This window comes from Carcharhinus amblyrhynchos, chromosome 7, assembly GCF_965287045.1.
Source record: "Carcharhinus amblyrhynchos chromosome 7, sCarAmb.v2.hapA, whole genome shotgun sequence".
Classification (NCBI taxonomy): Eukaryota; Metazoa; Chordata; class Chondrichthyes; order Carcharhiniformes; family Carcharhinidae; genus Carcharhinus; species Carcharhinus amblyrhynchos.
The window spans coordinates 56519386-56534886 of record NC_137330.1 but is presented as its reverse complement, the minus strand read 5'-3'; the positions used below and the strand labels follow the sequence as shown (position 1 = coordinate 56534886).

General features: G+C 38.8%; 1 protein-coding gene across 1 annotated transcript in view; it reads left to right on the top strand.

Annotated features, from left to right (window-relative positions):
• LOC145345465 (macoilin-like) overlaps positions 1-2258 on the top strand; it is a 98465-nt gene extending 96207 nt beyond the window's left edge. Inside the window, exons 10-11 of the mRNA XM_080193283.1 lie at positions 199-373; positions 2011-2258. Of these exons, the coding sequence (XP_080049409.1) occupies positions 199-373; positions 2011-2210 (375 nt within the window). The 3' untranslated portion in view covers positions 2211-2258. The remainder of the gene's footprint in view (positions 1-198; positions 374-2010) is intronic.
• The last annotated feature ends 13243 nt before the right edge of the window (positions 2259-15501 follow it).

Genomic DNA, 15501 nt, shown 5'->3' with positions numbered 1-15501 from the left:
TGATGATTCTAAGTTTAAGGACCAAAACACAAGAAATTAAACTTTTAGAATCCTTAACTATCATTCAACATAATTTTAATTTCTAAATTAAGATGAACCTTGGACCAGAGAAAATCTTAATGCTTAATGGAGTAACACTGAATGTTTTTCAACTGGTAGATTTGCTTGAGTCTTTCCCTTTGTTTCAATTTTCTGCAGGAGCTTTGTAAATATAAAGAGAATGAACAGGACACTGAAATGCTGATGGCAGCACTTACAGCCATGCAGGACAAAACCCAACACTTAGAAATCAATCTTAGTGCAGAGACTAGGATTAAACTGGACCTGTTCTCTGCTCTTGGAGATGCCAGGCGACAACTAGAGATTGCACAAGGTTGGCAATGGTATTTATAAATCTGCATTGTTATTGCCCAGTGAGCATGAATTTCTGTGAGCTTTGTGATGTATTTCCAGTGCTTAATCAAGGTAAGTATATTTTTGTGGCAGATAAATCAGATAAGTAAGTTCCACTGCTTTTCCACCATTAGATTGCTTCTTGTATGTTCTTCTCCAGCACTTTTGCAGACCACCAGCTGGCAAAATATTTTTCCATTGGCAATAAGATTGTGCAATTTATGGCACAAAGATTCACCCCCACTGATCCTTTTCAACCTCTGGGACAGCCTATTTTTTAAACTTGGGATTCGCACATTGTGAAAGTAAAACAATTGTTTATATTTCTGCACTGAAGTTATTTACTGACTGTAGTATAGAAACCCAACTTGCCTATTCATTCTGAATGGATATAAAGAAATTGCAAACAATTTGTTTCATCTTGCCAGCTCCTTCCTTCTTGTCCAGGCTCTACAAACCCCACTTTTAAAAATATCTGCCTGCTGCTGGTCTGATTTTTGGTCCAGGGTGGCGGGTTACATTAAGAGTTGGGGTGGGTAAGCCCAAATGTATGTGGGTTGGGAGGCAGGCCCGGTGCAGGCTGGGCGATTCGGGTGCAGATAAAATGTGGGCTGCCCGATAGGCTCAATTGAGAAGTTGGAAGTCCATGGATACCTTCATGTGTCTCAGAGGAGATACCATTACCTTGTCAGGTGAGTGTGAATATTGTAAACTTTGTCCAGCTGTTAGATAGCCTTGGAACAGATGGCCCATCTTGGGCTTTCCCTTTGGAAGAATTGCCATTGTTGTTGCCAGTTCAAAGTGCACTCCGCTGAAGCACTGAAAGCACTGGGTGGATTCTCAAGACATAGCCACAGAGATGACATTGTCTTCCCAGATGTTCTACAGTGATATAGTTAGCTGTCAGGGGTCAGTGGATGAATGTTGAACGGTGCCATGCTAATTTCCCATTCATTTACCTTCTTGCTACCCGTCTATCAACATGTTGATCAGGCCCTTCACACCTGCACACTGTCACGGCATAACAGGAAAAGAAGTAGGCCTGTCAGTGATTGGGGAACAAAGCATGCTACCTTGAAGTGACAGCCACAGTGTCCGTTGCACCAGGCACTTGTGCAGAACCATTCGCTCCACCAGACCACAAATAGTAATATTTCATGATGTGTGGAAAATGATTAGTGTGTGTAAGCATACAAAAGTGAGTGAGAGAATAGTAACTTGAATGGTTCATGACCCTTTTTGCCATACATTTTTATTGATAGAACATCACATAGTGAAGCTGCAGCGTACAAATGGGCTCAACTGTCCCATGCCACACTCCAAAGACTACCAAAATCTGATTTGATTTGGAGGCAGCTGATGCCTCAAATAGCTAGAGGTCTCTGTGAACCACACATGTGTGAAATGCACCCCACGCCCCATTCCCACCCCTGTGAAAGTGGGAATTGCCGTTTTTGGTGGTGGGATTTACGGTATCTTGGGTGCATCTGCCATTTTCGCCATTATGATGAGGCTCCCGATCGTGATGTCTTTCCAGGCCTAAGGGTTTAGTGCATGAGAGGGTATATAAGACCTGTCAAAGATTTAACATCATTCTTTTTATCTGTTTTTTGTTAGGACATATAATCCAACAAGATCAGGAAATTGAAGAACTCAAACAGAAGGTTGCAGAAGTTATGGCAGTTATGCCTGGGATCACTTACAGTGTTACAAGCACTCTTAGTCCTGCAACTTCACACTATTCTTCTAAATTTGTGGAGACTGGGAATTCTGTACTTGATCCTAATACTTTAATGTACCAGCCACTGAAAAAATAAATGCACTATCCTTAACCTCCCTTCAATTATTACACATTTCCTTTAACCCATGACTAATGCTGGTGGAGGTGACTTTGTTTTTTTTCTATTCAGAAATATGGATTTTTACTTTTTATACTACTTTGCAATTTTCAGGTATGATCATATAGCATTAAGGTGCTTAGAATTGTACAATTAATTAGATTCTTTAAAATACCTGGATAGTTGGAAGCCATCATTGCATGCTTCGATCTACCCAACATATTGCAAATCAAAAAAGCAAAAACAATGTGAATGCTGGAAATTTGAAATTGAAACAGAAACTGCGGGAAAAACTCCATGGGTGTGGCAGCTTGTGTGGAGAGAGAAACAGTGTTAACATTTTGAGCCAAATATGGTTCTTCTTCTGAAGAAATATTAATTCTGCTTCTCTCTCCCCAGATGGGGCTGCCCACCTGCTGAGATTTTCCAGCATTTTCTGTTTTCATTTCACATCACAAATTCAACCTGATGTCCTCAGTAACATACCTTACAGTTTAACTGGTACTGGTACAATGCATGAATAATTCCAACATCATATGAATTTCTTTTCGTGCTCGAAGTAATGGTCAAAATTAGCATTGGAATGGAAATTCAGCTGGCATTAACAAAAGCTCATCAAAGCACCTCACATAGAGGTGACACTTTCACAATAACAATGTGGGAGTATTATAGCTAAACTATACTGTGAACACTTTTCTAACAGTCCATTACTTGCACTGATGTAGACATTATTCAAACATTCACCAACAGCACTGAATCACAAGCAAGACGAAAACGGGTAACTCATTCACATAAAGAAATCTGAGTCAGAACTTGCGAGCAAAACCTTGTAGATGTTTCTAGCATACATTGTCTAGCAGCAACAACTTAGTTTGTTTAGAATTCCATCGTTTATCCTTTCCCCTGAATTGTTAAGTAGTATACTGTTGCCAAAGACCATTTGCAATCTTTTATTCAGCTCTTATGTATCCTTTGTTCCAAGAATACTTCCTATATCTTTTCCGTGTTTGTTGATTCTTTTTTCAACATGTTTGTGTGATCAAAATTTCAAACATTCGTCTCAGCAGTTAACATTAGAAGTACATTTGATGGAAACGTGGACATCGTTTGATATTCAACTTGCTCTACACCACCAATTATACATCTAACTTTATCTGACTGTCCCAGACTCATCTCAAACCATACATTTCATATTGTGTTTGTCACTTCTAGCTTATGTCATAGATTCTTTGTAGCGACTGTTGTCTGGTGCCAGTAAGTGAGCAAAAAACTACTATGAACAGTTAATTTTGTCAAAAGTTGATGATGGTACCAAGAGATGTCAGTTCTACATTTTGAACCACACCTGCTCTGTAATCGGAACAATCAAAGTTAATGTAATATAGAACAAAACCAATACATCGCAGATGCCAGAAATCGGAAATAAAAACAGAAAATGCTGGAAATACTTAGCAGTCAGGCAGTGTCTGTGTAGAGAAATGGAGTTAACATTTCAGGTTTGCTGACCTTTGATTATAACAGCTTTCTAATATAGTTTCAAACCTGCTTGCACTGCTGGGGAGAGGTTATTATCTCACCAAAACAATCTTTTGGGTGAGATTGGCATCAGTTAAAATTTGTACATTGCTGTGATATCCGTATTTGTTGCATTACATATATTTACCGAATATATAACAATATGCACATTACCAAGATTAAAGAGAAGCATATTCTAGTGATTTAGTCCCCAAGCATAAATATTGTAAAGGAAAATATCCGCAGTGTTACTGATGGCTTTCAACTGGTCCTGGTCTATGTTTTCCACATATAATTATCATTGCTCAAGGGCAGTCTGGAAGTAAGCATTTTGCATTTAACCACTTGTATAAATTTCAATGTGATGTTCAACTCCAGTGTTGCTATAAAAGGAGCAATGGGCTTTGAATGGTGCTGTCCATTTATGACAGCACTGGGTTGAATGACATGATTTTACTTGATGTTAAAGTCAAAATGAAATGACTCAACACTTTATCGGGATAATAAGAGGTTATTGGAATGGAATAATCGGTGTACTGTTATACAATTGGGGGAATCGTGCAACAACTCTATGAACTATTTATTTCCTTTCAAGAATTATCGTGAGGACCTACAGTTAGGTTGTATAATTTTGCTCACTTTTTCCTAATGTTACATAAAGTGAGCAGCCGCTTTGGGTTAGACAGGTAAGCTGCAAAATTTGATTTTAGTCTGTCCTCTTAGTAGTGTTTGAGTGAAAGAACAGGCATGTGGTTTGTTTTGAACCTATTCAGTTTGGCAGCAGTACGTTTAGGTGTCTCAGTGTTTGATCTGATCTTATTTTTCTATATTGTTTCAGCATTAACTTGTAACATTCTTGATAGTAACATGAGCTATAGAATACGTCCACAGGACCCAAAAGAAGTTCACATACAGCCTCTGTGTCTTATTTAAAAAGTGTGACTTTGGCTTGATGCAAGGTTATTTTAACTTTTTGATGCTTGTGACAAAAATAGCAGGAAACATAATGCATTGCAATATTTAAGCAGTATAATGCTCCTGAATGATTAAGTGCAAAGTAACTTCTGAATTCCTTTCAATTCTGATGCAAACATTGAACTAACTTTGTTGGTCAAGGGCTTTGAATTAGGTCTCGGTCTGTTTTCTAGGATGGCTAGTTTCTGAACCATATACCCTGTTGTACAAATAGATGAAAATGAATTTTGTGAAGTTTCACTTGTCATTTCAATTTGATTGGTACTGGCACTTCTATCTTCAGTATAAAATGCCCATTCGTGTCAATGAGTAGAATCCCATTGCTATTTCTCGTCATTTTATTATGCATTGTTACAAATGTGAACAGTTTCAATGGGTAGGATTTTCCAGCCACCTCCACAGCCAGGATTGTCCCATCCCACTGAAAGTCAGAGAACATTTGGCTAGGCTGCTGAATCTCGCAAAGTGGGTCCTGCCAAAACATGGCCGGAAAATCCCAGCCTAAGAGTTTCTTCTAAAAATACAGACTGAGTTGTTTTTGAAAATAAAGTTGGTAACCCAAAGCTTTGAGCCCGCCCAGCCAATTTTACGTACTGTGTCATTTAGAAACCCTAATAGCTTAAACCTTTGAACTGAGTTAGTACCCACAATTCATTTTGAATTCAGCTGGATATTATTCTTCGTTTTGAAAAGCAAACATAGATGGGAAATCTCAAAGCTGTCTCAAATAATGATGTTTTTTAATGGTATTTAACATACAATTGACTTCCAAGAACATGCGTACTTCTGGGTTGTTCAAGAGTTAACACTTTTATTACACATCCCATTCATACTTATGTTCAACTTGATCCATGCTCAGTGTAAGTCTGCCAGAAATTATTTGCTTCCTGTTTTGCTTCATATTGATAAATGTTTCACGTTGTATCTATTTGTGAACCTCGATTAATTTGAGTATTTGCTACCTAAAACCATCTATCCAATAATTTATTTTCTACCTTCTTTCTAATTTAAGACATTTTAATTTAGAACTGTGATTTCCTTATTGCTCGTAGCTTTAACTTTTTTGATCACACAACAATACAACTGAATTTGGCAACAGCGTACTATTTTCTCTGGACCTAGTTGCTCCCAGTGTAAGCATACCAAACTTTCAGCTGGGAAATAGAAACTCAGTGCTCAGTAACATTTATAGTCAGGTGAGAATGCTTCCTTTAGCAGTATTATTTTCGATAGGAGGTGCAAATTATCTAGTCAAGTATTCCTCCAGTGAATAATGGAGTGATTCTGATTGCCCTAAAAATGTCTGTGGTCTGGATGATCAAAAGAGCATTTACATTCCCAGTGCGCTTCACATCAATGGAAAATTTATGCTGCATGAATCCAAAGTTTACACCAGATCTCACCTGCCAAGTAACAGAGTTAGACATTCTCCTCTAGTACTGTTTCAGCCCTGACTCTGGCTCACACTATGAAGATTTTCGACTAAGAGCATGGGGAAAATTTATCCCTACAACAGTGGCATCAAGATGAGGAGAAAACTCTGTGCAATTGAAATATTACAATTGAAATGACACAGTTTAATTTTCCTTTATTTAAAGGTTAATTTGAATGCCTAATATATTGTCAAGAACTTAAAAGGTAGTAGAAATAATTTCAACTCACTGTGGATTTAAGCAATTAAATTCCATATCCACCTCTGCAGGTTGGTGGTTTAATTGCCCTGGTAAAATACATAGTGCGGTGCAGTAAACTCTGCGGAAGCTGACAAGTCAAAAGACAGTTGGGTGATTTGCAACTGGCACTGAAATTCAGTGAACCGAATTGGTTAGCTTCACTGCCCCTTGAAATAGATGAGGGTTTACAGTAATGCACTGCGTCCAACTGGCAGCTCCTCCTGAAATGTTAAGTATCACTTTGTTAAGGTCCTGATGACACATGAGAGTCTAATATCGCAGGTTTTACATCGTTGTTGCATTCTGTTGAGTTATTGAAGGCATACTGACATTTGGTTACTGTAACCTTTACATTTCCTCAGTGAAAATAATGGACTGCATTTTACACGCCCTTGGCAGGTGTGTTTTCAGTAGCGGAGAGGACATATAAAATTCCTGCTTGTTTCCGAGTTTATCCCCATAAAATGGAAGTGGGCAAGTGGAGGAATTGACAGCCTACCTACTATATTTAAATAGATGATCAAGAGTTAATTGGGCTAGCTACCAAGCCAGTTGACCAAAACAATACATCACCCATACCATTAGATGGTTGGACAGGGCATTAGGTGGGAGTGGGCAGCCAATTAAAAAAAATCAAAGGGTGGCAAAGTGGGATTGTTCTATCGTCAGGAGCTGCCCTTTGTAGAATGGGAATTTGGGTGGGCCCTCAAAGATAGAATCCACTCCCTGCCTCTTCCTTTTCATCTGCTGCATTAAAGCCATCACTGCCTGCCACCCCACCCCACCTCACCGTCACTGATCCCTTTCCAAGCTAACCAAACCTTCCCTGCAAATGTTGTTTGGCCATATAAAATTGCCCCTTCGTTTCAGCAGGATTAGCAGAGTAAGTATGTGGGGTTGCGGGATTAGGGTCTGCGTGGGATTGTTGGTGCAGGCTCAATGGGATAATCTGGGATTTACCTGTCTCTGGATCCATTGAGCCTTTCTGTTTCCTCATTGCAGTCCCCGCAGTGGCCACTAATGCTGCTGGTGGTGCTGTCTGAACTAAATGAGCTGCCAGACACTTGGGTTAATCAGCAGTTCCTGAGGGTGGAACTTCCTCCCCAGTGATTAACAGATGTCCCATACTGCCCCCATTTAGCCCAACTGCAGCACGTTATGGTTTGGGCTGGGCTGACTTGGAACAGGTCAGCGCCATGCTAACTTTTCTTTTCAGGGGGGCCTGAGGTGGGGTAAGAGGTGGAGGGCCATTCACCACCCTGTAATATTCAGCCCAATATTCCATGTCACAATCAAATAAGTTGTAGCGAAAAAAAGACTAAAGTTACATGTGGGATGCTTAGTACATTTGTCTATTTTAATGCAAGAGTTTATCTGTACGGGCTGAATCTTGAAGAATAGAGAGGAATTCAGGTAAATACATTGAAAACCCTTTCCCCAAATAATGTCAGAATGGATTTCAGACGAATGTATTAAGTGTGTTATAACTCACAGTACAACTTCAAGTATACAGTTATCAATATACACCTTTCCTTTCATCTACTATTCATCTGTTAACATTGTGACTTCATTAAATCATTTTGCTCGATATATGTAGCAAATCAAAGGATTTGGTGCTTTAAAATCATGAATTAGAGCAGCATTTTTACACTTCTTAAAAAATTAAAATGAACCATTCTGAAATTTAGAGAAACTCTCTAGTGCGACGTTTAGTCGTGTTGTGAAGTATTAAGCATTTTTATTTTATATCAAATAGAGTGAAAAGAATTACATTATGATCCAAAATGCACATTGTCAGGCACACTGGGGGAAAATAAATTATGTCACAAAACAGGCAACAATAAATCAATTGCTGGGTTCCCAGTTTTCAGCCACGTTGAAGTCATAGGCCCAGAAATGAATTGTTCATTTATTTAGAGTCACAAGTAGGCTTACACTAACAATGCAATAAAGTTACTGTGAAAAACTCATGAGCTGCAAATGTCTACTGAACGTCCTCAGGCAGCTCACTGGTAAAGAGGATTTGAATTTTATGTTATTGTGTCACTAGCGGCTAGATCCTGGGAGACGGGGAGGAAGTGATTGGGAAGGAAAGGAGTATAAATGATCGATGAGGAGGGGGTGATTGTGCAATAGGAAGGGTAAGCAGCAGAGCTGGGGAAGCGATCAGGAGAGGGGCGGGGGGGGGGGGGGGGCAAGTGGAGACCATTAATGGTCGTTTGCAAATCAGTGAAGTGATAATAGTATCCCTGGAATTCTCAATTCCACATTTGCGCTGTTTTTATAACAAACTTTTGATAGCAGTCTCCATTGATACCTTTAAGGACTGCTAGTTAGGCCACACATGGACTGTTTTCCTGGTAGTCTAATTTTGAAAAAGGACCTCAAACAGGTGTAAAACCACTTGCCACACATATGCAACACTTGGTGCGGCTACTGGACAGCCGTTTTCCTGCCTTTATCACAATGGTGGGCGTGGTACATCTGGTGCATATTAAGTGTGTCTGCATGGTACAACACGCTTGAAGACAGTGTTCCTGCTAAGTTGCCTGGGTGCACAATCGTACTTGTAAAGGCACCACACAGTCTCTGTTTTGTGAGATATATAACACGTGCATGTCTGCACAAATTGTTTCAAGGGACCACAGAGCAATCAAATTTAAAAATCAATTGCATAGAGGCCCGTTTTGTGCCTGAACAATTGGAATGGCACCATTGAATTTATGGGCCATTGTGTATGGAAAATAAAAGGTCATGAAAAGGTAAAAGAAGTGAAGTGAAATCCTACCTTTTGTTTCATAAATTGAAATACTGCATAAAACTCAAGAATAAATAAAAGAAACATGAACTCCTATTCTTATATTACATTTGCACCATATCATTTTATATCTTGCTTTTCTAAACCGAAAACAATTAGTTAAAAAGGAATAAACCAAAACACAAGATTAACAAAACTATTTTCTTCCCATTGTGGAAACATTCCAGATGAGGAAATATTATCTGAATCTGTACAGTTTTATGGTTCTATTTTGTATTAGTGATCATGTCAACTTTACAAGAAAATATTTTTCTGCAGATAGAAGTTGGAGAAGTTAAGCAATTACTGAGAATTCCAAAGGTCACTCGGTATTCTGAGCTTAATTGCAAAACCATGATTAATATTTTGCAATTCTAAAATTAGTATTTAATTTGTGCAATGTGATTATTCAATGTGAATATATGGGGTACTGACTGACATTATCATAAAGATTTTCTTTTGCGCACTAGTTTCACTGTAACCGGTGCACAGATAAAATCTTTCCCTGGGTTTTTTTTTTAAATGTAAAGTTTAGGATCTGTTACTGCCCAGAACATTGCAGAATGCAAACCTGTCTTCAGCACATTATATTTATGTAAATTGGTGAAAATCAGAACAATTAACATTCTGTACCCACACCTAGAGACGTAGGTATGGCATTCTCCAAAATATTTGGTACCTTAGGTTTTATATTATTTACAGTTTATCATCTTGAATAAGTTGTTGCACTGAATTACCAGAACTGTACTGGCCCTGGATGAGGATAGTGTGTAGAGAACAGTACTCTGCTGTGTATATATTAAATGGACTGTGAGGAATTGTATTAAATTTGAGAGATAGTTAAATAATATGTTTGAATAGTTCTGCTTATTTTGCATGCCAAGCAACTACTGCTTATATGAGAAACAGAGTTATGTTTTGCTCTGTTTGTACAGTATGATGGAGAGTGTAGTGTCTAAGAATGTGAGTGAATTGTTGCTAAGACTTTACCACCTGCCATGTTTGTGCTTCACATTTTCAATGTTGAGGCTAGGATAAAAATTAGTCGGCTGACTGACGGAAATAAGTCAGCTTGAACACAGAACATTGGCTTTCACCTAAATTATTGACAGGAGGAATTTCAACTTCAAGCATTTAATAACATTTGATTGTCCCCTATATATTATACCATAAGTCCATAAGAAATAAGAACAGAATTAGGCCACTCGGCCCATCGAGTCTGCTTTGCTATTCAATCATGGCTGATTCTTTTCTCATCCCCATTCTCCTGCCTTTTCCCCATAACCCCGACCCCAATATTAACAAGAATGAATTGCAATGAAAGTCACACGTTTTGCAAAAGTTTGTCCAATCCTCCTGCTGTTTCATGTTTAATAAAGTGCAAGTTTGTAGTTAAACAAACTTCGAAGAAATATTTAAAAATTCATTATTTTTAGCAATGCAAAAATTTCACTAAGGGGTAAAATTATGCTGTGTGGTATTTACTGTCATATTAAATGTATTCGTACAACAATCTTTTGTCTTTAGTTTTAACTAAGCTGTTAAAACATATATTTTAATGAAGCCATTATTAATATGGCACAACAAAATTTCAACCCCAAAACTTTAAAACAGTTTATCAGCACCATAAAAAAACATATAATTATATTTCCCTTCTGCTCCCCATCCACATTAAAAAACATAAATAACATTTACTTCAATTTATCTGAGACATGCCAATTGCCTGTTTTGTTTTAAAGTTCATAGAAGGGTAAGGCACCTGCTATCTATTCTTGTAAATTCTTTCAGACATTATTTAATATATTTACATAGAATTTCTCAGGCATTGAAGCATAAACCCACATTATAAGATTTTATAGCTTATCAAATGGGAGTTCTGTGATTATTAAACTGCTTTTTCCACTTTTATCAATTCAAGAATGATGAAAGGCAATCTTCATGCAAAACATGGGTTTGTTTTAGAACAGTGAACCAGTATCAGCTGCATTTCTACTTTTTTTACTGTCCGTAATGAATCTTGTATTTGATTAATTGTTTTTGTTAATGTATTTGTACAGAGAAGATTTGTTATTTACTTAAAAAAAAGACTTTTGCTATTTAATGGAAAAGAGAGTCAAATGTTTGTATGGAGTAGTAAGCACGTATTCATTTTTGTAATAGCTTGTTATAATTTGAAAAAACTGAAAGAGTTTGTCATGTTTTTAAAAGTTTACAAAATAGTAATGTATCATTATTAGACAGAAAGACCCCGAGTTGCGTGTAGTCATTGTACTAGTTTGTAGGGGAAATAATTGTATCTGTGACTATCTAATTACTGGAATGTTTGTTTTAGAAACACTAGGTAATGTAAATTATCTCTACTTGCTACGTAAACAAGTGAAAATTATTTATTCCTTTTTACGTTTTGGTGCTAGTTCAAAAGAAATCGCAATCCAGCGATAGTATGGTTTATTTTTGCAAGTTTATTTGTTGTGGAGATTGTTTACATCGTAAATTCTTTTTTTGTACATCAATTTTTGAATCTTTACTTGCCTGTGTGACATTTACCGCAAGACTTTTCCCTTACTTTGCAATTATAGTGATTCTGAAATAAGAAAGGCATTGAAAGTAATGGAAAGAGATGCTTATTGGGGTGACTATGGTAATAAGGTATTCTTTACACTATAGCCCAATGTCAAGAGGAGTCCTGATGACTTAAATGCAACATATCACATTAGCACATGGCTTCATGTATTTGACCTACAACTGTTGTAACTGAATCATTGTATAAATGAGAGTACTGCTGTTTGGTTGGATTCTGACGACTTTAGCTAGTACTGTAATCTGAAAAGATTCATTTTCGAGAAATTGGTAAATGTCACACAGCACATGAGTGGAGGATGTACAAAGCTCATGTTTTTTGATTATTTTTATATGTGACCCCATTGTTTTTTCTAAAAAAGTATACTTTGCAGCAATGCTGCAATAAGAACAAGCAATGCAAACAGACAATTCATGTTTGTAATTTAAGAAATAAAAGAGTGGATCATAGTGCCTTGTCAGTGATGGCAGTTTGAGAATAAAGCCATACACTTTTAACTAGTACTGTTCCTTGTCTTATTCATGGTTTAATTTATATTTCTCTACAAGAATGCATTCTTCTCTTCCTGCCTCATTTGAGGAGGCTTGAATTATGGCTTTTAAATATTTTTATCCTGTGAAGCTGCTGTTTTCCAATCTAAAAATAATGGCTGGAATTTTGTCCCCTGGCAGGAGGTGAGGAATGAGACCGGTGAGGCCTGAAAATTTGGTGGGTTTGCATTGGGAACAATACCTGATACCTTGTTGCCTCCACCTGAAGTAAGTTATGGAAGGGAAGACCCGTGGTTGACCATTCTGCCTTGCCTCCACTTAGCACCTCATCCTTCAAATGTCTTATTTAACCCTGGACATTTTATCCTGCCTCGGATGGAGTTTGTAGCAAAATGTGAAGATCACCTGGCCGATTGACCCATTCACCAACCTTAAAATTGGATAAAATCGCTGACAATTTGCTCCTTAATGGGCTTAATTGTGCTAACCAATGATGCATGAGCCCACCAACCGTAATGTTGTGCATGATCTCGATGGCATCGGGACAGTTCCCAACATCCTTCATGGCATCACACACGATTCTGGGTGGAATGCGTGCCCGCACTTTCAATGTAAAACTCTAGCCATAGAGATGAGGGAAGCCATTTTACCCATTTTTGCTCATCTACCCAGAAGACAGATAATTTTACTCAATTCTCATTGCAGCTTCAATCCATTAGCGCTCAAAGAGAAAGGAACAAGGGCCACCTTAAATTCAATCTCTGGCCTCATTGGAATATATTATGGACTCAAAACATTAACATTGTTCCTCGCCCCACAGATGCTGCCAAACCTGCTGAACTTTTCAGCAAGAAACTACAAAGGATCATGAATGAAGCCCAGTCCATCACGCAAACCAGCCTCCTATCCATTGACTCTGTCTGCACTTCCCGAATCCACTGAGATAACATAAGAACATAAGAAATAGGAGCAGGAGTAGGCCATCTAGCCCTTCGAGCCTGCCCCGCCATTCAATAAGATCATGGCTGATCTGTCGTGGCTCAGTTCCACTTTCCCGCCCTCTCCCCATAACCCTTAATCCCCTCTCTTATCAAAAACCCATCAACCCGTGTCTTAAAAATATTTAGCGAGGCAGCCTCCACCACTTCAACGGGCAGAGGATTCCAGAGATTCACCACCCTTTGAGTGAAGAAGTTCCTCCTCAACTCCGTTCTAAACCGCCCCCCCCCCTTTATCTTGAGGCTGTGCCCCCTAGTCCTACTGTCTTTTTTGAGCGGGAAGAGTCTCTCCACCTCTATCCTATCCATCCCATTCATCACCTTATACGTCTCAATGAGATCTCCCCTCATTCTTCAAAACTCTAACGAGTACAAGCCTAGTTTATTCAGCCTCTCCTCATAGCTCAACCCCCTCAACTCCAGTATCAGCCTCGTAAACCTCCTCTCGTGTGCAGTTTGCTCACCAACCTCACCTGCCTTGTCCTCTTCCAGACTGGAAGCAAGAACCTCAAACCTGTTATGCAGATTAAGAGGCTGAGGCCTCTGCTCCCCACCCTCCTTCCTCCTCTCCCCACTCTCCTTCCTCCGCTCCTCACCCCCCTTCCTCCTCCCAGCAGCCCCCTCTTGTCCCTGACCCTTAGAGTTAGCCAGTCTAGGGGGGGTGGATGTCACTTGCACCCCATTGACAATGGCACCCTCTCTCCCCCTGATGAGCCTCAGAGTCTGTAGCTCAGAGGCCAGCTCATCTACCTTGAGCTGGAGCTCCTCCAGCAACCTGCACTTACTGCAGATATGGTCACTGGGAAGGACCCTGGGGTCCACTAGTTCCCACATCATACAGAAACCACACATCACATGCCCCTCCATTATTCACTGTAGTAGTTTTGAAAAAAAAATTTCTTTTTTCCTTGTTTTTTCAAACGAACTCACCTGGCCTTTTTTCACACAAGCCCTTTTTGATATTAAGCCCTAAATGCTCACTCTGCTTCCCTCTCACTCCGCTGCCCACTCCGACGCTGCCCGCTGTCTACATCAGGCCTCTTTTTAAACCTGGCGCTGATTTAAAGCTGTTGGCCCACAACTGCCTTCTAAACCACTCCCTCAGAATTCTTAAAGCAGTAAATACAATAAATAAATAAATGCTTTAAACAGTTCTACAAAGAACAAAGTGCTTTAAACTTATTTTAAACTGGTTTTTAACAGGTAAAATCTTAGCTCTCTCTCTGCTCCTTCACTCGTCTGCTCCAGCAAACAATGGAAGGCTTCACCGTGTGTGGACCCAATTGGGCACATCGAAACAGATTCCTGTTCTAAGCCCTTCAAATTTCTGCTCCAGTATTTTGATCATCTTGTGAACTTGCTTTAAGAAAAAAAGAAGGGTTAAAAAGTAAGAGAGTAAGGATGATGGCTGCAGCTACAATAATGTGGTGAAAATACTGAAAAGTCCTGAGGAATTCATAAATGTCACAAGATCTTTGCGTGAACAATATTTCTCAGAATATATTAGCATGTATTTTCCAATTAAGACTACCTTTCTGGATTTATGATAAGGGTGCTTTTAGTTCATGCGGAGAGTATCATCTCCTCCTAGCCACTGTTCTAATTTTCCAATTCTCTTCCCACACCTAGTGATGCACTAAGGCAGACATGTGTCTGTTTCTGGGAATTACTCGTTCAGGGCCAGTGGCACCACTTCACATCAGGCATGAGTTTCCCCTGCTTATACCACCAGCCTTTGGCTTGTTGGAAGGATTTTGCAGGTTGATACTCAACTTGTTTGACTGCATTATGAATCCACCTTCCTTGGTCACCCAGATCTTCAGGCTCAGAGGCAGGGACACAACTCATTGTGCCACAAGACCTCCTTCCTAGCCACTGTACCACCAATTAAATATAACTTAAATCAATGCATTGTCATCATCATAACTGCAGCCAAATAGTATTGAAATATTTGAAGTGCATTCGCACTTTTGTTTCATCTAGTACAAATTATTTTCATTATCCTCTACATAAACAACACATGCTTTATTTTAAATTATTAATCATAGGCAGAGATTACATTAAATATGCATTTAGCAGTGGTGTAGTGGTTTTGTCACCGGATTAGTAATCTGCTCTGGGGACCAAAGTTTGAATCCCACTACAGTAGACGATGAAATTTGAATTCAATAAAAATCTGTAATTAAGAGTCTACTGATGACCATAAAACCATTATCAATTGTCATTAAAAACCCATCTGG